General features: G+C 38.6%; 1 protein-coding gene and 2 long non-coding RNA genes across 3 annotated transcripts; 2 read left to right on the top strand and 1 right to left on the bottom strand.

Annotated features, from left to right (window-relative positions):
- The first annotated feature begins 7,640 nt into the window (after positions 1 to 7,640).
- On the top strand, positions 7,641 to 9,980 carry LOC125587041. The gene is made up of 2 exons (XM_048757149.1): positions 7,641 to 8,558; positions 8,658 to 9,980. The coding sequence occupies exons 1-2, from the start codon at positions 7,641 to 7,643 to the stop codon at positions 9,978 to 9,980; spliced, it is 2,241 nt and encodes a 746-aa protein (XP_048613106.1).
- Positions 9,981 to 10,040: 60 nt separating this feature from the next.
- LOC125587475 lies at positions 10,041 to 10,599 on the top strand. The gene is made up of 2 exons (XR_007323764.1): positions 10,041 to 10,417; positions 10,554 to 10,599. It is a non-coding gene; the product is annotated as an uncharacterized LOC125587475 (long non-coding RNA).
- A 13,170-nt stretch (positions 10,600 to 23,769) lies between these two features.
- Positions 23,770 to 25,741, bottom strand: LOC125587476. Its single transcript, XR_007323765.1, has 3 exons — positions 25,451 to 25,741; positions 24,370 to 24,436; positions 23,770 to 24,280 (listed from the first exon to the last, which is right to left on the bottom strand). It is a non-coding gene; the product is annotated as an uncharacterized LOC125587476 (long non-coding RNA).
- Between the last annotated feature and the right edge of the window lie 13 nt (positions 25,742 to 25,754).

Here is a 25,754-nt window from a genome sequence, read left to right on the forward strand (position 1 = left end):
TAGAATTTAAATTTTTTATACAAAACAAAAAAATTAAAAAAGGAAACTAAAGGCCAACATCATGGTCATCGAAGTAGTTGGCTGAGGGGTTCGGGTCTGTAGACGTTCCTGCTTCGGGATCCGGCTGGCTCATCCCGAGAGCTGCTCGTCTCTCCGCCAAAGCTCTCTGCAAAGTTGGATTTCCCACCGCCATCACATCCAGCAAACCCTCGAGAGAGTCCAAACGCTGCTGCTGGGTATCCATGCGAGCCTGCATCCGGTCGTTGTCCTGGTCCCGTCTCGAATAGTATGACGAAGTCGCCCTTGCAACTTCGTTAACGGAACCTATTCCAACCGTCCTTCCCTTCTTTCTAGGAGCCACCTATATGTATATATATAAAACCGTATTTAGAGTTAATAATAAAATAAAGAAAAAAAATTAAAATTATTAAATTTTACCTCCTCGAAGATCCGGTCGACCTCTACGGTTGACAACTTGACGGGTAATCCATCTGCAGACTGTTGGGTAAGTTGCGTCTCTTGCTCTTCAACCCGAGACGCCACAGCGTTGAAGAGTTTCTCGGATGCAGGATCCACAAAAACCCCATCTGGTGAGGCGTGAGTCATCTTGAATAAGTCCGAGAGAGATGGCAAAACTCCCGTCTTCTCCAACTAATAAACAACAATAATAAATAAATTAAATATAATTAATAAATACAAGTTTAAAATAATGAAAATTATAAATTTAAATAAAACTTACAGCTTCGAGACGAATTCCGGCATGGGGTTTTTGGCCGGATCTATGAACCATGGGCAAATGGCCATCTTTATCCCTCGTTCTTCGGGAAGCGGAGCAGGAGTTGGCTTTGCGGATGGAGCTGGGTTCGTTCCAATAGGTGATGAGGCCATCCCATGCTTCCTTTGTGACCCCGCTCGGCTTCCCCTCATAGCCGTAAATCTCCCACTTGTCCTTCCAATCGGAGACGGTGTTGCAAAGACGAGTTTTCGCCTTTGCAATAAATTCGCTCTTCACCCTCTCGGTGATTCCTACGGACCAGTTCCACCTTTGCTGAAAAAACAAACATTTTAAAAGATTAGAAAAACAAAATAATAATTATTTAATTAACAATATAAATATTAATAATATGTAAATATAATTACCGCAAAACATTTAAACCACGTCGTCTTGACGTGATCGGGAGTCATGGTCCAGTTGGGATAAGGGCCGTCATAATATATATCCTTTCATCGTCTCTGAAACGCTCCGGCTAAAACGGTTGTTAGCCCCAAACCTGCAAATATAACAAATTTGTTAAAAAAATTGATCAAAGATTTTAAATTTAAAATTAATAATTTTATGTACTTACCAATAAGTACCCGGGTGTCTATCGGGGTCCAGAACGTGTAAACCCTCTCGTCCGGGCTGGGCAAGCAAATCCTCGACGGTGTATCTTGCGAATGGTGCTGGCACCCGCAAATCGGGATGAACTGCAGCCGGTGGGGCAGGCTGATCCGGGGCGACAGGTGGAGCTCGTGGGGGAGGCATCTGAGATGGAAGAGGAGGAGGGGTCGAAGGAACTCTCCGAGATGTGTGAGAGTCTGGAACTGTCCCGGAAGAAGACGATGGACCGCTAGAGGAAGATCCATCGCCAAACAAATCCGCATATGTAGGTGCAGGAGCTGCTGGTCTCGGTCTAGGAGCCATCTAGAAAATTTAAAAAAATTAAATTAATATATATCCTAAACGAATTGTTTAAAATAATTTTCTAAACTAATCATCTAAACTAATTCCGTTAACTAATCACCTAAACTAATTCCCTAAACTAATCACCTAAACTAACAACCTAAACTATAAAAAAAAAAAAAAAAGATAGAGAGAGAAAGTTACCTTAGAGGGGGAGAGGAGTTAGGGAGGAAGATACGAGCAGTGCTCGTATCTTCGACTTCTCCCATATATATAAAAACGGTTTCCTCGTAACATTACGACGAAGTTACCAGGCCCGTGTTTTTCCATTTATGACGAAGTTACCAGGCCCGTGTTTTTCGATTTATGACGAAATTACGTCGAAACATTGGTTTACGACGAATTTACAAGGCCCAGGTTTACGACGAAGTTACCAGGCCCGCGTTTTTCCATTTACGACGAAATTACGTCGAAAAATCGGTTTACGACGATTTTACAACGCTTAACCCTAAACACCGAGAATGAAATCCCTAAACCCCAAAGTCACATATCATCTAACATCATATCTCTTCTTCTCTACTACTTTGTGCTCTTTCTCCAACTTAAACTCTAAAACCCTAAAACTCCAAATAATTTTTTAAAATTAACACAAATACATATTATATAAAACAACATTTGTTACACATACATTAGGATGGTAAAAAAACAATATTTCTTTAAACATACGTTACAATAGAGAAATACAACATCAGAGACATATATTACATCACTCTAAATCGTTTTCGTTCTCATCAATATTACATCACTCTAAATCGTTTTCGTTCTCATCACTATCATTACAATCATCATCGTCGCTTCTCTCGAACTCGTCTTCACGTGCTTCATCTGTCGCATCTTCGGGAATATCTTCATATTGAAAGTTTTGCGGGTCGATCAAAAGGATTTCATCAGTTGGTTGTTCTGGTACCTCAACTTCATTGATAGCGTCTTCTTCTTGCAAGGGCGGTTCTTCTCCAGCGACAATGCGTCCACGAGGTGTAATTTTGATAGCAGCTAACCAGTTTATCCCGGAAGTTCGAAGCCGAGGATAAGGAAGGAAGCTTACTTGCTCGGCTTGTGAAGCTAAAATGAAAGGCTCAAATTTGTTGTATCTTCTCCCAAAATTGACATCCACAACACCAAATTTGTTATACCGAATCCCTCGGTTCACAACAGGATCGAACCATTCACATTTGAAGAGGACGCATTTTAGCTTCAATAACCCCGGAAATTCCACTTCAATAATCTCCTGCAAGATCCCGTAAAAGTCCGTTTCACCTTTCACACATATTCCGTAGTTACTCGTTGCCCGATGTCTCCCATACTCGTATGTGTGAAAGGTAAATCCTCGTGTGAAATACATAGGTGATGTGGTGACCTTTGCAACTGGACCTTGAACCAATTCGTGAAACCATACGGGATAATAAGGATCGTCGTAATCAACCTGCAAAAAGCAGTTATTCTTAATTAATATTGAAGTATCAAAACACTTACTTAATTAATCAATGTATGAGATATATTACGTACCTGTGATTTTAACCACTTGACAAAGTGCTTATCTTTACGTGTCTCCACATCAGTTGCAGATATTCCTGGTATTGCTTCTTCAACTTGAGATACAAACATGCTGCAAATTAAACAAATAATCAAGTCATACATAATTAACTGCAATTCATATAATTAACATTCACAAAAATATTTACCTTTCAAAGTAACGGGTCATTGCATCCTCGCAGTTGAGCAGAATATAAGTGTGGGCACTATGTTTATCCTCTTCACATGACCACCATACTTCTTTCGTTTTACCACCAAACCTTGCAATTTCGCAGAAAATGTCAGGAACACCATCAATTGGATATGATGTCGGTACTCCACCATCATCATATCTTCTAGGAACTCTTTTCCTCGTACGAACAGTTGGAGCAAAGTAGTATGATGTGAAGTTAGATGTTTCGGCTGTCAAACTTCCCGCAACTATTGAACCTTCCACCTTTGCAAGATTTCTTGCTTTCCCCTTCAAATGTTTCATCTGTCGCTCATACGGATACATCCATCCGTTGTGAACAGGTCCACGAAGCAATGCTTCATATGGTAGGTGGACAACTAGATGCTCCATGACGTCAAAAAATGAAGGAGGAAATATCTTCTCCAGGTTGCACAATATGATCGGAATGTTATGATGAAGTTGTTCGATGACTTCTTCCTTGAACGTACGTGTGCTGAGATCTCTGAAAAAAGCGCCGATGGCTGTATATTGCAAAAGTAATCAAATTAATAACATTTCATAACATATGTATATATATTAACGTTTTATAATTACCTGCAAGTGCTTCATGGACATTTGCTGGAAGGAGCTCGGCAAAAGCAAATGGAAGAAGTCGTTGCATAAACACATGACAATCATGACTCTTCATTCCGGAGAACTTTTGACCTCGTTCAACACATTTTGACAGATTTGAAACATAACCATCAGGAAACTTAACTTCTGATGCAACCCAGTCAAACAAGGTTGTTTTGGCTTCTGATGACAACCGGAAGATGGGAACAGGAACGTTTCCATTGCTCTTGATATGTAACTCACTTCTTGAGCAAATATCAGGTAAGTCCATCCTTGACTTTTTGTTATCTTTTGTCTTCCCAGGGACGTTAAGTAATGTATTCATGATGTTCTCAAAAAAGTTCTTCTCAATATGCATGACATCCAGATTGTGGCGTAAGAGAAGATCCTTCCAATAGGGTAGCTCCCAAAATATACTCTTCTTATGCCAATTGTGAGACACACCATATCCATCAGGCATATTTCCAGGAACATGCCAATTTCCTCCAACTTTAACTGTTTCCTGAGCTCCGTAATAATCAATGTCTGCTTCGATCTGCTGGCCGGTGAGATATGGAGGAGGACCGTCTCTGACAATTTTTTTGTGCCGAAACAATGTCTTATTTCTTCTGTACGGATGGGCAAGTGGAAGAAAGCGACGATGACAGTCAAACCAACAACTCTTCCTACCATTCTTCAGTTGAAAAGCATCCGTCGATCCAAGACAATATGGACAAGATAATCTTCCATGTGTTGTCCAGCCAGACAACATCCCATAAGCAGGGAAATCACTTATCGTCCACAGCAGAACTGCTCGCATCGTAAAATTGTTTTTCAAGGAACAATCGTACGTCCACACCCCTTCTGACCACAATTGCTTTAGCTCTTCTATCAACGGTTGAAGAAAAACATCAAGAGACCGTTTTGGATGCTTCGGCCCAGGGATTAATATGGTCAAAAATAGAAATTCTTGTTCCATGCACATATCCGGCGGTAAATTGTACGGCGTAAGAATGACTGGCCACAAAGAATATTGTCTACCAGACATTCCAAATGGAGAAAATCCATCGGTGCATAACCCAAGATAGACATTCCGAATATTTGTAGCAAAATCTGCGTGTACCTTGTTGAAATGTTTCCACGCTCTTGCGTCTGATGGATGTGCAACCTCACCATCTCTCTGGACATGTTCCGCATGCCACCTCATCGATGCAGCAGTCCTCTCAGATTGATATAATCTTTTCAATCTGTCTGTAATTGGTAGGTACCACATCCTTTGGTACGGTACCCTATTCCTCCCACGGCCTTGCGGTTTGAATCGTGGTTTTTTGCAGAATCGACACTCTTCTAACTTGTCATCTTCTTTCCAGTAGATCATGCAGTTGTCGATGCAAACATCAATCATCTCCGAAGGCAACCCAAGACTATAAACCAATTTCTGAATCTCATAATAAGATTCAGCAGACACGTTGTCTTCTGGCAAATACTCTTTAAACAACTCCGCCCATGCATCCATGCAATTCTCAGGTAAATTATGATCCGTTTTAATATTCATCATCCTAGCTGCTAGAGACAATTTAGAGAGACCTTCTCTACAACCAGTGTAGATTGGTTGATTTGCAGCATCTAGCATTTCATAAAACCTTTTTGCATCCAAATTAGGTTCTTCTACATTTCCAGTTCCATCAGCTATTGTTGTAGTTGTTTCTAAAAATGCATCACTAATCATATCTTGAACCCTATCATGATCTACCATCTGCTCATGATCTTGATGATAATTATATCCATTATGCAAATGATTCGGTTCTTCACTATGATGACCATCCTCAAAATTATTATTACTACTACTAGCTTCATTTCCCCCATAACCCTCTCCATGTTGATACCAAATGTAGTACTGTGGTGTAAATCCTCTGTTTACTAAATGCTTCCATACAGTTTCACTACGTGCAAATTTTGAATTCTTGCATTTCCGACAGGGGCAGAACATCTTACCGCTTTCCTGTGTGATCGGTGTACAGCCCGCCTGGTGCATGAATGTCTCTAGCCCGCTCAGAAATGCGTTTGTCACCCTCCCGTCGGAATCTTTGTGCAAATACATCCAACTCCGTAACTCGTAAATACTACCGCCACCGGCCATTTTTTCTTAGATTTTTTTTTCAAATCTTTTTTTTTCTGATTTTTTTCGGATTTTTTTTCTCCCGTTTTGTGTTGTGAGGAAGAGAGTTGTGGGAAATGACATATATATAGAGAAATTTTCGAGTTGGGTAGTTGAAAAATAACAACGATTTTACAAGGAATATTTTACATGGATTTTACATGGTTTTAACATATTATTTACAACGAATTTACGACGAAATTAGGTAAGTTAAAGCACATTGAATACACGTTTTCACCTAAATATAACGGTAACATGATTCGTTGTAATGTCGATGTAAAGTTTACTTTTCGACGTACTTGCGTCGTAATATTACATGGCGTTTACGACGAAATTTGGTTTCGTTGGTTTCGTCGTAATTGCGTTGTTAAGCCACCAGTTACTATTTCTAAGACGACGATAAGGAACCTGTGTCGTTCGTCTGTCTGCCAATTCAGTGGAATGACAAGGAGAAAGTGGACGGAAGTGCAGCTGGTTTGTACTTGAGAGGAACCTTTGACGATGGTTGGAGGTTCCTTTCAAGTATAAACCAACTGCACTTCCGTCCACTTCTCCTTGTCGCTCCACTGAATTGGCAGACAGACGAATGACTCATGTTCCTTATCGTCATCTTCGAAATAGTAATTGGTGGCTGAATGAGGAACATAGTCTAAACGCCATCAGGTTCGAGAGGAAGAGAGTTGTGTGTTGTGAAGAAGAGAGTTGTGGGAAATGACATATATATATAGAGAAATATAACAATGATTTTACAAGAAAAGTTTTACATGGATTTTACATGGAACATTTACAACGACTTTACAACGAATTTAGGTAAGTTAAAGCACATTGAATGCACGTTTTCACCTTTATATAACGGTAACATGATTCGTTGTAATGTCGATGTAACGTTTACAACTATTTCGCATTCCACGTACTTTCGTCGTAAACTTACATTGACTTTACGACGAAATCCTTTCGTCGTAAATTACCATGGAGTTTACGACGAAATAATGTCTCGTCGTAATTGCGTTGTAAAGCCCATGAAAAGTTACGAGGAAATAATTTCGTCGTAAACCGCCGTTGTTACTACTACGTTTTCTTGTAATGATATACTTAAAGATAGTTTAATAGATATTAATGAATGGAACCCCAACAAATTTGCAAATAGAATGGGCCACCAAGAAATGGTTCATCTCATTTGTAGCCCAACAAAACTGAACATATATCTTTGGTCTTTTAGACCGCTCGGATTTAATGGGCCACCAAGAAATGGTTCGTCTCCACCCTTGTGCAATGTTTATTAAAAAGTGATATCCAAACTCCTCTCCCTACGCCTGAAGCCTGTCCTCAAAGAGATCATCTCAGAGAATCAGTCTGCTTTTATCCCTGGCAGAGCAATTACAGATAATGTGTTAATAACGCATGAAGTGCTGCAGTATCTCAAGACCTCTCAAGCCAAAAAACAGTGCTCAATGGCAGTTAAAATGGATATATCAAAAGCATATGACCGCGTCGAATGGGAATTTGTGCTACAAGTAATGACAAGACTAGGCTTTCATTCAAAGTGGATTAACTGGGTGATGCAATGCATTTCGACAGTATCATATTCCTTTCTAATAAACGATTCAGTATATGGGAAAGTGAAACCTCACCGTGGTATAAGGCAAGGAGACCCGATCTCTCCTTATCTCTTCATCCTGTGTGGAGAACTCCTCTCTGGCCTGTGTAGAAACGCTGAGCTTGATGGAACTATGAGGGGGATCCGCGTTGCTCGAGGCAGTCCCCGGGTAAATCATCTGCTGTTTGCAGATGACACTATGATGTTCTGCAACTCATCATCGGAGAGCTGCCTGTCTCTGTCCAAGATCCTAAATGAATATGAAAAGCATCTGGTCAGAAGGTCAACATATCCAAATCTTCTATTACCTTCTCTGTCAAAACCCCACAAGAAACAAAGTCAGCAGCAAAACACGTCAGCAGCAAAACACATCTTGGGGATTCAAAAAGAAGGTGGGGTGGGGAAATATCTAGGGCTCCCGGAGCACTTTGGTAGAAGGAAGAGAGATTTGTTTACCTCAATAGTCGACAGGATCAGACAGAGAGCCTCCAATTGGTCTACGCGATTCTTATCACGAGCTGGCAAACTCACCATGCTCAAGTCTGTCCTAACAGCTATCCCAACCTACGCCATGTCGTGTTTCCAGCTTCCTATGAGCCTCTGCAAAAGAATTCAATCTACTCTTACTAGGTTATGGTGGGACGACACAACTGACAAGAGAAAAATGTGCTGGGTTGCTTGGGATAAGCTAACCAAACCGAAAGCCTCTGGAGGATTAGGATTAAGAGATATACAAATCTTTAATCAAGCACTACTGGGAAAGGTTGCTTGGAGAATCTTAACTGTACCTAATTGTCTACTAGCTCGCGTACTTACCGGTAAATATTGCCACAAAAGGAGCTTCTTAGAGGCCCAACTCCCAGCGGTATGCTCACATGGTTAGCGAAGCATTCTCCATGGCCGTGACTTACTCCAAGAACACCTGGGTAAAGCCATTGGAAATGGTCAAACCACAAAGGTCTGGAAAGATTCATGGATCTCCCTAGACAACAGCATCAAACCAATGGGACCAGTCCATGAATCTGCTCTCGACCTGAGAGTATCAGATCTCCTCACGAGTGATCTCCTTTGGAATAAGAAAAGGATTGATCAGTTCTTACCAGCTTTCAGTACGCAAATCCAAGGCCTAAGACCAAGTAGGAAAGGAGCTGAGGATGCCTATGTCTGGACCCCTCTCACCACGGGAATCTACTCAGCAAGATCAGGGTACAATGCAACAGCACAGGCTAGTCATTGCCCTAGTGCTCCCATCTCTCAACCTGAGGCAGAGTTTAATTGGTTAAAGGACATTTGGTCAACAAAAACATCTCCAAAGCTCAAGCTTTTCTTGTGGTCGACTATTCAAGGAGCTTTACCTTTAGGGGTAGAACTACAGAAGAGAGGATTAAACGCTGCAGCCCTATGCCCTCGGTGTAAAGAAGTTGAAACTGCAATGCATACATTCTTCCTCTGCCCCTTTGCCAAAGAAGTCTGGAACCATGTCCCTTTCAAAACGCCAGTTCACATAGCTGAGGATATGGACTTCAAATCTGCAATAGTCAAATTCCGCCAAGCTCTCTGCCTCCCCCCCATAGGGGTCCGATCCCCCCTCCTTCCATGGGTCTGCTGGTCCCTCTGGACGGCCAGAAACAAGCTCATCTTCGAAGACAAAACCAACCCTCCCATCGAGATCGCCATAAGAGGCCTAGCAGCAGCACTGGAATGGGATCAGGCACAGGCGGTAATGATATCAAAGACTAACCCAAACATACCGCAAAGAGCTGCTCCAATCAGGTTGATTAGTCTAGATACTGAGAACCCCTGTTTCGTCGACGCCGCCTGGGACTCCACAGCTAAGCGAGCGGGAACCGCATGGATTCTTAACAAACACCTCCCGCACCATGCCCGATCAGGTTCACAGATCTTCGACAACGTCAACTCTCCCCTTATGGCTGAATCGCTCGCTCTCCGAAACGGCATTGAGGAATTGATCAAAGCGGGAGTACAATCCACAACAGTCTTCTCGGATTGCCAAACGCTCATCAGAGCTATCGTCAACAAGAGTCAGATCAAAGAGGTTTACGGCGTTCTCCAAGACATCGATCGCCTCTCTTCTCTCTTCGTCTCTATCTGTTTCCAGTTCATCCCTCGTTCTCAGAACAGGGAAACTGATTTCTTAGCTAAACAGGTCCTTCAGGCCCACTGCTGTTTAATTCCCTATGTTTAAAACCTGCCTACGGGCCCAACTCTTTTCCGTTTTTTAATATGATAACCGTTGTTCAAAAAAAAAAAGACCGCTCGGATTTAAAATAAAAAACAGTAAAGGCAAGAAAAAAAAAAGACAAGAGATCTAGAACGGTCTCTTAATCGACAAAGGATGAGATGAAGAGAAATTGTTGTCGATGTTGAAAATCAATGATGTACGACTCAGATTTAGTAAAGAGGATATCAGAATCTCGAAATATTAAGGTATACCATCGTTTACTCATCCGCAATTTGTTTTCTTCTATATGTAATAGAAAGAGTCCTAATCGAGTTATTTGTTGACAAATCCTAACATGCAGGTGGATATTAGATCTGAAATATTATTAAAGAGAACAGATGAACACCATCACTGTTCACCTCTTGGAGATGTCGAACATCTGAAGAAACCAGGAACATAAGGTGAGCATTTAAGAAGATTCTTCTATATTATTGTCAAAACTTGGTGACTTGTTGAATTTAGCTTAGAAAAGTCATAATATAAGCATATGAAGAAAATCGATTTCTTCACATACCTGATATGTTGTTACTGTCGCAGATATCGTTTACCGCTTTGAGAGGGACAACACGATAAATCTAAGCCTGTGCAGGTCTCGCAGTATAATCGTTTGAGCCATTATTCAGTTGGAAGACATGGGACAGAAACATGAGCATTAAAACTTTATAGCTAAGTATTGATTCTGGAGAATTTAGACTGTGTATGCACTGCAAAAGCCGAAATTAAAAAAAATGATCAAACACTGGTCACGGACTCACGGCACTGTGATCTTTTCGTTATTCCACTTTTACCCTTATGTATCTATCAATCTATATCCTATGAGATATATTTTGTGTCGGAACGTAACCTATCTCACACGCCTAATAAATCACGAAAACTACTGAAGATAAAAAACCCCTTGGTAAATAAAACGTAAAAGCAGCAGTTTTATATCTGAGAACACAGTTACTACGAGTGAAGAGGAAAAGGGAAAACAACGGAACAATACTACGAATCCACCACCACCACCTTCTCTTGTTTCACCATCACCACCTCCGGCTATAGAAACCTCAACTAATTGCATCGTATTTTAGCCGTCACTACAACGTAACCAAAGAAGATATTTTGCCACCAATCACCTTATCACCATCGTTATCTTTTCCTCACATGATTCGTTCCTTTTTTTTTTTTGTACTGATGATTCTTTTTTTCTTTTTATCAATTATACTGGTGATACAAGTATTCATGCGTAATGGAATGTGTTGATGTGAAAAGTGTTTGCTTTTGTGGTATATGAAATGGACGCGCTAAACTAGTGAGGTTCCTGAGAAAATTATTTGTAGTACCTTTTTCACCCAGATTTGTATGATAAAGACAATCTATGATAAATAAAAAGTTAGTTGTTAATAGTTATTGTTATACGTTAAGATCTAGACGAAGAATGTCAGGTGTGTCATAAGTTTCCAATTATCATTTTCTTAGTTTCCAGGTTGAAGTTGTCTTTCGTGTGTAATTCTTTTCAGTCAATGATATCTACTTAGTTAGATGTTAACATATATTGTGCATGTTATTAATAGCTGAAAACATAAGACGTTAATTTTTATTGTCTCATTTACATGTTACTAACATAAAATACATTTTGCATCTTCTCTTAACAGTTAACTGAAATTATACATTTTACATCTCTTAACAAATTATTATCCTTTGAGAATAATCTCTGTAAGCAATCCATCCTATGTCTGGACCAATATTTCAGCTGTTCGAAAGCTACTGCTATTGGAAATTAGGCAGAAGGTACATTATGGATATGAGGTCAAGGTGTGGAAGGATCCTTGGATCCCTACAATACCATCTAGACCGGCTCGCTCTGCAGCTCCAGTTTTGCACCCGAACATGAGAGTCAGCGACCTTATTGATCAGGAATCAAAGGAATGGGATATTCGACTACTGGAGGATTATGTTGCCCCTGCGGATATACCTTTTATAAGAAGCTTGGCCATAAGCTCAGCTCATCGTCGGGACACTTTCTGTTGGAGCTACACTAAAAATGGTCAGTACACCGTTAAATTTGGATATTGGGTAGCTCGGAACTTATTGAAGGCTAAAGAAGAGAAGGAAGTAATGGAGCCCAGCATAACAAAGCTTCATGTCTTTGCTTGGAAGATAAAAGCGCCTCAGAAAATATGTCATCTTATATGGCAATTGATAGAAGGTCATGTGGCAGTAACGAGAAATTTGATACGGCGTAATATGAGATGTGATAACTATTGTCCGCGATGTGGAGAACTAGAAGAGTATGTTACTCATGCAATCTTCGAATGCCCACCAGCCCTACAAGCTTGGGCCCTATCAGCAACACCAACGAGTCCAGATATCTTTCTGGTGCCGAGTGTCTATGCTAATATGGATTATCTATTCTAGAGAAATAACAGCATTGTCGAGCCAAGATTAGATAGGGACCCTTATCCCTGGATAATCTGGTATATTTGGAAGACCCGAAATGATAAGCTCTTTAGGGGAATAGACATGGATCCACTGGAGCTAGTTCGTTATGCAGAAAGTGAGTGCCAAGCATGGTTCAACGCCAATGAGATGGTGTCACCTATTCCACAAGTTCAAAATATTGAGGAACCCCAAGTCTTAAGCTTGGGTAATATATGCATGATAGATGGGTCTTGGACATCTTCATCACAATTCAGTGGGTGTGGATAGGTATGGATGGATAGTTTGGAGAAGGTTCAACTTATGGGCACCAGGAATCACCCGAGACGAGAGTCTGCATTGCATTCAGAAGTGGAAGCGCTACGATGGGCGATGGAGAGTATGCTTCAGCATTCAACATGTCAGAGTTTTGGGACGGATTGTAAAGATTTGATCGTTATGATTAAGGAGTCTCATGCTTGGCCAAGCTTTGCAACATAATTGGAAAGGATAGAGACTCTGAAGATATGCTTTCCGGACTTCAAGATCACTCATATCCCACGAGCGCAAAACCATATTTCAGACCTTTTAGCTAAGACTGTGAGGTCTTTCTATAGAGATTTATGTTTTATTGGTTGTTCTATTCCGGTCTGGCTACCCAGACCACCTCAAGCTTGAATAATAGAATTTCGTTGTAAAAAAAAACAAATTATTATTCGTTAAACCGAATATTTAGTATATACGTACTCATGTTAGATGTCTAACTATTATGTTAGCGCCATAGTAGTAAACGATAATGCTTTCTTAGCTATATATCTCATGCCTAATATTATCACCTCTTTGTAATAATCATGTTAATGTAATGGTTAGAGGTTATTAGAGTTAGCTATAGTACTAATTTAAAAGATAATTAAGCCTTAACTATATCATACTAGATTTTATCTCGTTTTCATATTATCCCAAAACAACATTTTATTCATAAAAGTGCATATATACTATTTAGATGCCAGACGCTACGTACGAATGTCAAATTAGAGATTGCAACAATTTACGTGTAATACAGTTGAAAATGTGTGGTCAAAAGCTCTCTATTACAAACCTACAAGTCGAACAGAAGCGTATACTACCAAGTGACATATCTACTTAGATTTAGAATCAGGTTTCTCTCTCACTGTGTGTACACACATTGGGGCCATTTCCGGCATGACACCTAATTCTACTACAGGGAAGGAAGGGTTTTCAGCAGCTTTGTGTAGAAAACTAATATTGGATGTTTTTGGGTATATTAATCCAATTCTCTCTTGATTCTATGTAGTGAATTAATTCATAAAAGACAAAGATCGCATTGTTTAAGACATATATCTTTTTTAATCCTTTACATTTGTTTCCAACGTACTGTGATATATTATGTTTACTTTGTTACTTGTATAGGACCATATGTTTATTACATGAATCACCCAATTGAAATACTGAAGGGAAGTGATGATATTTCTCCAACCTTTCTGCAATTATATAATCTGTAAGTAACTATTAACCATTTCTCAGAATTTTAGAAGCTATAGGAATGGAAGTGACTATCGGTAATTAGGATTGAAACTGAAGTTTGATTGATTTGGTGTTATTGTTTTAAATAGGGGAAGTAAATTATTTTCTGCAGCGTAGAACTTTTCGAAAAGTTCAAATTTCATGTTAGAAATAATAGAGACAAGTATTGTCTGTAAGGAAATGTTATATATTTAAAAATATTTAAAAAGTCAAACCTGTTGAAGAAATCTTAAAAATCTATTTAACAACAAACATAATATGTTTGTTTCTAAGGCTTCACATCCTCATCAATAATCTGCCTTCCTCATTTGTCAGAGGAAATTTTTTATTTCATCTATGTATGGAACTTTTCCAAAAGTTACAATAATAGTTTTATTGATGTGTTATTAGTCTAAACGTTTTATTCCATGGTTTCACCTGAATGTTTTGGATTCAAGAATGTAGAACCTTCACATGAACTAATTTAGTAGTGTGTCGGGGCCTCAAGTCTTGAACGGTCACTTTTTCATTAGAAACACTTGATGTTTGGATTTGCTTTTGTGTAGCCATTGCTTTGTTTGATGGTGTGGATTTGATTAGGAAGAGGTGATTGCTATTTATAATAAGAAGAGGTCGAAGGGGAGATATGTTTGTTTTCCGTGTAACTTGATTCATACTCTAGATCATATCTCTCGAGATTTTATTGTTTTGATTTCAATATGAATAATTGTTAATATTAGGAAGGTTCAGTCCCTAATTTAAAATCCCAAGTTATCATGTGGGTATTGCACAAGGAACATGAGTAGGTGTAATTCTTTAAAGCGTGATTTTAGGCAAATCGTATAATCTTCTTACTCTATATATTGGGTTACATTTAATATAGGTATGAAATAGTGAAGCTTTGCCATAATCTACTTTTCCGATTTTTAATAGAAAGAGGAAATCAGGGAATGAGCTGAAGAATAAAGACTTATTCTTGGGTTCACCCCCTAGGGTGAACCTAGAGGTTCACCAACCAATAGGATTATGTTATTTCATATTCGATATCTTTTAAAAAAAGAAACAAAATATTGTCAAATTATATTATCTTTTTAAAATTAAAAGGTAAAAAAAATAAATAAAAAATAGTAATAATTACAAAAAAAATATTTTTAACGTCGTCAGCAAAACATTAAACCCTAAATCCTAATCCCTAAACCATAAATCCTAAACCCTAAACCCTTGGGTAAACCCTAAACTCTAGGATAAATCTTAAACTCTAAGATAAATCTTAAACTCTAAATCAAAATCACTAAACACGAAAACACTCAAGGGTTTAGGGTTTAGGATTTAGGGTTTAGAGTTTTAGGGTTTAGTGTTTTTATTTAGAGTTTAGGATTTATCCAAGGGTTTAGGGTTTACCCAAGGGTTTAGAGTTTATCCAAGGGTTTAGGGTTTACCCAAGGGTTTAGGTTTACCCAAGGGTTTAGGGTTTAGGATTTAGGGTTTAGGGATTAAGATTTAGGGTTTAGGGATTAGGATTTAGGGTTTAGGGTTTAGGGTTTAGTATTTTGCTGACGACGTTAAAAATATTTTTTTAATTCTTTTTTCTGTAGCTGCTATTTTTTTTTTTACTTTTTTTTTTAAAAACATAATATAACTTGATAATATTTTGTTTCCTTTTTTAAAAGATGTCGAATTTGAAATAATGAAATCCTATTGGCCGGTGCATCTAGAGGTTCACCCTAGGGGGTGAACCCAAGAATAACTCAAGAATAAATATACTTGGAATAGATTTGGCATTCCAATTCACTACAAGAAAACACAAATTTAACGACGGCCAAAATCGTCGTTATTTCCTCGTAAAAGAAGAGTTACGAGGAAATGGCGATAAAAGGCGTTTCGTCGTTATATGTTTGTCGTAAGAGAAGATTCGTCGCCATTTCCTCGTCCATTAGCGAGGTTATATTTTCCTCGTAAAGAAGAATTAAGTTTTCCTCGTAAAGACCACGTGGGCTTTCCACGTAACGCGGTCGTTGTGCTTCCTCGTAATAAACTCGAAAAGGATTCGTCGTAAAAGACCCGCAAAAACCTCTAAATATATTCGTCGTAATAAAAACGTAAAGAACACGAAAATATTTCGTCGTAATTGAATCGTAAAGTATACGAAATAGAATCCACGTAAAATCCTCGTTAATAGTTCCTCGAGATTTTGTCGTTAATTTTCCTCGTTAATACATCGGGAATTAGCGACGAAATTACTTTGTTTTCTATTTACTGAATTTATAAATAAAAATAAAATAAAAATTATATTTATTTAATTTATTAATAAAATTTTAATTGAAATTAAATCGAATAGAAAATTTTTTTTGGCCGAATCAAAATGAAATTATATAATATATAAATAACTTTTGAATTTTAAAATACAATAACAAAAAAAAAATCTAATGCTGCATTGCCGCGTCGTAGAATTCCTCGCTCCTTCTCGAGAGATCTGCCTCGTTGACTTGCACGGATGTCTCGCCTGGAATGGGGTTTTGTTGTTTCATGGTCCTGAACAGGGCCTCCCATTCCGGATTTGTGGCCGCTATGACGTCCAAGAAGTTCTCGAGACCACTCATACGAGCTGTGAACGACGTTTTTGTCGAGGCCAACTCGTTTTGTGTCGACGTCAGCTGATGTTGTGTCGTCTCCAACACGTCGCGCAGCTGAGAGACTTCATCATCCCGTCTCTGGCCATAAGAGGAAGTCGCTCTCGGAACATCGTTGACGGAACCAATCCCCAACACACGTCCCTTTTTCCTAGGAGCGACCTTAAAAAACAATAAAATATATATTAAAATTTAAATTTTAAAGTAAAATGGAATTAATAAAAAATTTATATAAAATTTACCTCCTCGTAAATTCTATCCACTTCTATTGTGGATAAGACGACGGGTGATCCGTCGGCGGACTCCTGCGCCAGCTGGGTCTCACGCTCGTCAATACGAGCTGCCACATCATTGTAGATCTTCTCAGACTTCTCATCTACAAATCCGCCCGCCTTGTTCTTGTGGGTCCGATCGAAAAGTTCCATAAGAGTCGGTAAACGTCCCAACTCCTTGGCCTAAAAACAGTTAAGAAAGTTTTTATTATATATATATATATATATATTAAAAATCAAAAAGTTAAATATTTAAATTACGTACCATTTCCAAACGGATGCGGGCGTGTGGCTTTTGGCCCGTACTATGTTGCATCGCCCTGTGGCCGTGCTCATCTACCGAGTTACGGGAGGCGGAGCAAGACTGGGCGACTCTCATGGCATCAGGATCCCTCCAATAACGGATGAGGCCATCCCACACGTCCGTGGTGATGGTTGAGGGTTTGCCCCGCTCATAGCCCTTCACGATCCAGTCACCCTTCCAGTTGGAGACCGTGTCCAACAAACGTTTCTTCGCCTTGTCGATAAACTCTTTCCGCACCTTCTCAGTGACCCCCATGGACCAATTAAATTTTTGCTGCAAAAAAAAAAATATTAATAATTAGTTTAGAAAAATAAAATTTAAAAAAATATAAATCAGGAATAAATTGTAAAAACTTACAGCGTAAATCTTGAACCACGTCCTTCTGATGTAGATCGGAGTGGATTTCCAGTTGGGAGAAGTGACCTTTAATCGTCTCGGTTACTTCTGTTGCAAGGCAGTTATCAACCCCAAACCTGAAAAAAAAAAAAAAATTAAAGTTTTAAATATTTATTAAAGTCACAAATGAATTTAAAAAAATTAATGTGACATACATACCAGAGAGTTCCGTCAGGTCGGTCGGGGTCTATGATCGGTAAGCCTTCTCTGCCTGGCAAACCGAGAATGTCCTCAACAGTGTACTGAGAGTAAGGACAACTCGGTGGCACCATCAAATCAGCATGAACCTGATTGGCGGGCATCTGAGGAGGCACATGAGGAGCTTGCATCGGATGAGGAGCTATCGGAGGAGGCACATGAGGAACTGATGGCGATGCCGTAGAAGAAGGCGAGACTCTCTGAGAAGATTGAGTCTCGGGGACGGTCTCCTGCTGACCCGAAGAACCGGGAGCTGAAGAAGAACCGAGAAGTGAAGGCGGGTCTAACCGACTACCCGGTGGACCGAACATCTGCGAGTAGTGAGCAGTACGCTGGTGCTTGCGAATAGTCTGCAAAATTTAAATTTCTAAATTAAAGTCAAGAGTAAAAAAAAAATTATGAACAGTATTAACTACGTAATTAATAAAATTACGAAACCTAAATTTTCTAAACTAATTTCGTAAACTAAATTCCCTAAACTAACCACCTAATCTAAATTCCCTAAACTACTTAGAGAGGAATGAGAGACTTACCATGGTGAGAGGAAATAGAGAGGCTGTAGAGAGGAAATAGAGAGGAAATGAAGAGGGCCTGCGTATTTGAAAGGTTTAATACGTTGAAAAACAATTTTACAATATCTTACGTATCAAATATGAAAGGTTTAATATGTGTTTCCAATATCTTACGTATCTCGTCATATGTGTTTCCAATATCTTTTTTCTCTTTTTTTTTTAAGTTTATATAAAATAGAAAATAATTTTTTTTAGGGTTTGCACATTTGGGGTTTAGGGATTTGGGTTTCATTTTAGTTTAGGGTTTATATTTACCGACGAATTAACGACGAAAAGTAAAATAAAAAGCGAACCTCGCTCATTCCACGTAAGTTCACGAGGCTCTTACGACGTTTTGGTCTTACGTGGAATAAGCGAGGTCCGCTTTTTTAATTATAAAGCGTCTCTTATTCCACGTAAGTTAACGAGGCTATTACGACGTTTACTGTTACCGTGGAATATGCGAGGTAATGTATTATAAATCGTCGTAAAATTCCCGTGAGGTAACGTGGAAATTACGACGACTGTCTCTAAACCCCTAAAACGAAACGCCAAACCCCAAACCACATCTTCTTTATCTTCTACTTCATATATCAAACACTTCTATCCTTTAACCTCAAGCAATTCATTCTAATCCAAACCGAAAATTATAAAAACACAATTCCTTTACTTATAATTAATGTCGATATCTTATTTATAAATAAACTCCCATTATCTTTAATTATATATAATAAATCAAACTCATACAAATATCAAATACATTAATCGGATTCATCGACATTCTCGTCATCACTTGAAACATCATCATTTTCATGAAACTCGTCTTCAACAGCTTCCTCCGTGGGATCTTCGGTAAGATCTTCATACTCGTGATTATGCGGATCAATGAGAAGGATGTCATCAATTTCTTGTTCAGGTTCATGAACTTCATTTATTTGTTCTTCTTGCAATGGTGGTTCTTCTCCTATGATGATTCGTCCTCGAGGTGTAACTTTGATCACGGCTAACCAATTTATACCCGACTCTCTCATCCGAGGGTATGGAAGGAAGCTAACTTGGTCTGCTTGTGAAGCTAGATGAAGGGCTCGAATTTGTTGTACCTCCGGCCACCGTTGACATCTACAACACCGAATTTGTTCAACCGAACACCTCTATTGACGACGGGGTCGAACCATTCACACTTGAAGAGGACGCATTTTAGCTTCAATATCCCTGGGAATTCGACTTCAATAATCTCCGTCAAGATTCCGTAGAAATCTGTTTCTCCTTTCACACAAATTCCATAGTTACTGGTTGCCCGCTGTTTACCATACTCATATGTGTGAAAAGTATAGCCTCGTGTGAAATACATCTGTGATGTGGTGACCTTTACAAGTGGAGATTGAATTACTTCGTGTAACCACTTAGGATAATCTGCATCGTCGTCATAATCAACCTATTTAAAAATAAAAAGAACGTTGAAATACAAATCATTCATGTATGAAAATTTTAAAAGTATTTGATTAATACATGATTCTTCAACCACTTAACAAAGTGTTGATCTTTTCTTTTGTCTACGTCACTTGTGGATATACCAGGAAATGTTTCTTCGACTTGTGAAACAAACATGCTGTAAAATCACATTTTACATGAATTAATCTCTCTCAATTATATAATGTATACTCAATTTAAGTTACCTTTCAAAATAACGCATCAATGGATCCTCGCAATTGAGTAGAATATAGGTGTGTGCACTATGAGCGTCTTCTTCACTCGACCACCAAACCTGTTTTGATTTCCCACCAAGTCGTCCAATCTGGCTAAAGATTTCTGGAACACCAACAACTGCATATGTGGGCGCAACGCCACCATCATCATATCTTCTTGGAGCTCTTCTTCGGGTACGTACTTTTGACGCAAAGTAGTACGATGTGAAGTGAGAAACTTCTTCTGTCAAACTTCCAGCAATTATAGAACCTTCAACTTTGGCGAGGTTCTTTGCTTTTCCCTTCAAATATTTCATGGCTCGCTCGTACTGATACATCCATCCGTAATGTACCGGTCCACGAAGCAATGCCTCATATGGGAGGTGGATAGCTAGATGCTCCATCACGTCAAAAAAGCCTGGAGGAAATATCTTCTCCAAGTTGCACAATAAGATAGGAATGTTCTCCTGAAGCTGTTCTACGACTTCTTCTTTAAGAGTGCGTGTGCTCAAATCCCTGAAAAATGCTCCAATGCCTATTCCAAAAACAATTAAACACATTGTTAGTCAAATACTATTATTGTAAACTAAACCAATTTAATATTATTGTCCTATTGTAAACTACCTGCAAGTGCTTCATGTACGTTTGTTGGAAGTAGCTCCGCAAATGCAAATGGCAGAAGTCGTTGCATAAAGACATGACAATCATGACTCTTCATCCCGGAGAACTTTTGACCCTTTTCAACACATCTTGAAAGATTTGAAACATACCCATCAGGGAACTTCACTTCTGATGCCACCCAATTGAACAAAACCGACTTTTTTTCTGAAGACAATCTAAAAATTGGAACGGGAACTTGGCCATTGCTTTTTATATGTAACTCACTTCTTGAGCAAATATCCGGCAAGTCCAACCTCGATTTTATGTTGTCTTTTGTCTTCCCTGGGACATTCAATATTGTATTCATGATGTTCTCAAAGAAATTCTTCTCTATATGCATCACATCAAGGTTGTGGCGCAGAAGAATCCTTCCAATATGGTAACTCCCAAAATATACTCTTCTTGTGCCAGTTGTGATGAACACCATAAGAATCAGGCATATTACGAGGGACATGCCAATTACCACCCCAGCGAACTGTTTCGTAAGCTCCGTAGTAGTCGATTTGCGCTTCAATTTGTTCTCCAGTTAGATATGGAGGAGGAGTGTCTCTCACAACCTTTTTGTGCCTAAACAAATTCTTGTTTCTTCGGTACGGATGGCCAACTGGAAGAAATCGACGGTGACAATCGAACCAACTTGTCTTTCTACCATTCTTCAGTTGAAATGCATCTGTCGTTCCATTACAATATGGACAAGCTAATCTCCCATGTGTAGTCCATCCAGACAACATCCCATAGGCAGGAAAGTCACTTATGGTCCACAAAAGCATAGCTCGCATCGTAAAATTCTTCTTCGTTGAGCAGTCATACGTCCTCACCCCTGTTGACCACAAATCCTTCAACTCTTTTATCAGTGGTTGTAGGAAAACATCAAGTGACCTTTTTGGATGCTTCGGACCGGGTATTAATATGGTCAAGAATAAAAACTCCCGTTGCATGCACATCTCCGGTGGCAGGTTGTATGGCGTAAGAAAGACTGGCCACAATGAATATTGTCTCCCTGACATTCCAAATGGACTAAATCCATCTGTGCATAATCCGAGGTACACATTCCGGCTATTGCTAGCGAAATTCGGATGTACTTTGTTAAAATGTTTCCAGGCTCTTGCATCTGATGGATGAGTCATCTCACCATCCGTCTGAGTATGCTCGGCATGCCACCTCATCTTTCCAGCAGTCTGCTCCGATTGGTACAATCTTTTCAATCTATCTGTAATTGGTAGGTACCACATCCTTTGGTACGGTACCCTATTACGTCCCCTTCCTTGCGGCTTGAATCGTGGTTTCTTGCAGAATCGACATTCTTCCAACTTCTCATCATCTCCCCAGTAGATCATGCAGTTGTCGATGCAAACATCTATCATCTCCGAAGGCAACCCAAGACTATAAACCAGTTTCTGAATCTCATAATAAGAATCAGCAGACTCATTGTCTTCCGGCAAATACTCTTTAAATAAATCTGCCCATTCGTTCATGCAACTTTCAGGTAGATTGTGATCAGTTTTAATATTCATCATTCTAGCAGCCAATGACAATTTAGAGAGACCTTCTCTACAACCACTGTAAAGTGGTTGATTTGCCGCATCTAACATTTCATAAAACTTTTTTGAATCTATGTTAGGTTCTTCATCTTCATCATCATGAGCTACGAATGCATCAGTTACCATATCATGAACCCTATCATAATCTACCATTGCCTGATCCTCCTGATGGTAACTATGTGCATTATGCAATTGATGATCAACCGGTTCTTCTTGAAAGTTGCTATTACTACTACTAGCTTCATTCTGATCATAACTATAACCTTCTCCATGTTGAAACCAGATATAATAATTTGGCGTGAAACCTCTATTTACTAAATGCTTCCAAACATTTTCACGATTTGCCAACTTTGAATTGTTACATTTTCTACAAGGACAGAATATTTTACCGCTTTCTTGGGCGAGCGGTGTAGAATCTGCTTGATGCATAAAACGCTCCAACCCAGCAAGATATTCTTTCGTCACTCTCCCGTTAGCATCTCTATGCATATACATCCACCTCCGCAACTCGAAAATATTTCCCAAGCCCGACATTTTTTTCACGTTTTTTTTTCTTGTTGGTGTGCTTAAAATTATGTTCAAACCTCCATATTTATAGAAAATTTTCGAATCTGGTAGTTGAATTTTGCTACGAATTTACGACGAAATATTAGGTTGGTGGCAAAAAAAACGTGTTAAGTTGGTGGATTTCTCGTTCTTTCCTCGTAAGTTATTTCCTCGTAAAAATCATGCTAATTTTACGACGAATTTGCGACGAAACACATTTTTCTCGGAAAAACCACGTCAACTTACGATGATTTTACGAGGAAACGCATTACTCGGTATTTTACAAGGCCGTTACGAGGAAACTTTATTTCCTCGCAATTTCATCGTTAAGTCAACGTAATTTCACGAGGATTAGTTTTCATCGTTAAATTTCCTTGCTAAAACTGTGTTTTCTTGTAGTGATTTAATTACCTGTTTTAAAATTGATTACAAAAATTAGGGGATGAGTTGAAAAATTTGAATAGATATGGTATCCAAACTATATACAAATTTATTGGTTGTTGAAAAAATAATTAGATTTGTAAATAAATATTGTTATAAAAATTTGAAATATACCATAGTAAGTTGTGGTCAAATATATTTTAATATTTTTGGTTTGATTAAAGTGTCGACCATTATATATTGCATTTTGTAAAGGAGACAACATATATGTAGGTGTCATGTATAATCTAAATATAATTTAAATAAGCTTATTATGAACATTGATTTACATTTCTGTTTATCTATGCTAGAGAGTTTTTCCGGGCGTATAATATTATTAAATTGAAATAAACTTGCGTATAATGCTTTTTTTTTTAAAGGATGGTTAAGGTTGAAGTTATTGATCCAACTGTTGTTATATTATTTTGGTAAATGGTGCTAGACGTAGCTTGTATATCTGAATTATTAGTTTTTATCTTATTACTATATAAATTTCTTTTTTTTTGTATTTTAATCAGTTTTATGTTATACCAAATATCCTTCGATATTATAAAATATGTTTACAACTTATGAAATAAAAATTGACTTTGATAACTAACAAAGAACATTAGCATGTCAAAGTAATTTGTTTTAATATTTTTTCATGTCTATTTTAAACTTATAAATGGTATGATGTGTTTTTTCATTCACATTTGAAACTTTGAATAATTTATATTTTTATGAATTAGATGAAATAGTTTAATTTCCTATTCTTTAATTTCTTCATAAACTTTATTTGATAAACTAATGATTGTTATTTTTTTTATTATGAAATCCATGATGTATTATTTTTATTTTTTATAATGGTTTTGTGTTGTAGTTTTTTGAAAATATATATTTTATAACTTAAATGTATTAAATTTAGGACAAAACAGCGAATGGTATAAGAAACATTAAATTGTAGCTATGATAGCATATATAGTTACTCTGCACCACATTTCCGGCGTTAATTCTACATCTTCAGTCATCTGCTCCAGACTATATAGTATCTACCTCTACGACCATAGTCCTCTTTCTCTAGGATCTCTGCGGTAATAGTTCCCGAAATAAAGAAACGTAGCATAGTACCACAAAGGTGGGAAGACAAACCCCAGAAGAAAGCTGTTGATTACCAAAGATCAGAAGAAATCAGCAGTGGTCTTTAGACCAATAAAAACGGAATAAACAAAGAGAGTACATAAACTACTCACAATAATCCAGTTTCCATCTCGCCTGCATCTTTTATAGCTGTATATCTCCTCTTTCCACAACACATCGCTTCTAGCAAAAACAGAGAAGCATCATCTCTTCTTAGTTCATGTCAGAATATGTTGAAATCTTATAACTATCCTAATGTGTCAAGCACTTGTAAGCAACTGCAACACCTATTATATACTCAAGCATATAAAGAAATATTTTGACTACATTACTCTGGACTTTTTTGGATTTAGACAATAATACCATACCAAAAAAATTACTGTCTTTTACACTACAACAGTTAGAGGATTCAGAGAGATGCAACTTTGCAAAAAGAACATATATTAGTCACATTCATGAGAAGAGTGATGGACCTAACAAAAAATCAGTTGGCTGCTAAACTAATACAGCCTTCTACGTCCTCTTGCTCCAGTTGTGTCATCTGCAAACCCATAGATTGGGAGACCTCTTCCTATAGGGTCTTCGTCTCCTGGTAGCAAAGGAACCTCCTTTTGAAGCATCAAGAGTTGGTAGATGAGGTTTGGGAAAATCAGGTTTGTGTCCCAGTCTGTTTTGTGAGTCATCTTGATAACTTGGTCATACACAAGATCACCAAAGTTAATTGGCTTGTGTTTGGCTACAGCATAAAGAAGACGGAGTCGATTTTTCATCATTGAGTCAGAATCATGACCTGGAAGCCAATTCAGTTCACAAACGCGGTATAGAACTTGGAAAGGATTGTTGAGACTGAACCCTGTCCATCCGGAGCATTGGCCTCCAGTGAGGTGTGAGATGGCTTGCTTCAGAACAACTTCTCTCCACCCAAAAGATCGACTAACAGATGGTGTCATCATCAATTGATTGATCACAAAAGGGGTAAAGTGGAACACATGTCCCCGAATTAGAGCACCTTCATCATTGAAGGGTTTGTTTGAGATAAACTCTCTCACAACCCTGGGGCAGAACGGATGCACATGCATCACAGTGTAAGACCATCCTATTCTATCGATAACCCTAAACGTATCATCTAAAGAAGGGTCCTTAGGATCTAAAGAACCTTGAACCGTAAAGCCTCGGAGAGAAAGATAGAGGTACCCGATAGAGGCTTCGTGATTATGATAACGGCGAGAATAACCTCCGATGGCCGGAACCGTACTGGAGAATAACCGACGGCTTCTTTGGAGACGTTCATCGAACGATTTGAACGGGACTTGAGGTCGGTACTGATAGCTTTCTCCGAATGGGTAATCGACCTCACTGAATTTCTGACGCCTTGATCAATCAGTAGAGGAATGTCTCGGCTCTATCGTGGCGGTGAGATTTGATGAGATCGCAGTTGAGAGATGTAAGACGAATGTTCCCGACTTTCCCTCGCGTAAGAGGAAGATGAAGCACTCAA

Source organism: Brassica napus, chromosome C5, assembly GCF_020379485.1.
Source record: "Brassica napus cultivar Da-Ae chromosome C5, Da-Ae, whole genome shotgun sequence".
Lineage (NCBI taxonomy): Eukaryota > Viridiplantae > Streptophyta > Magnoliopsida > Brassicales > Brassicaceae > Brassica > Brassica napus.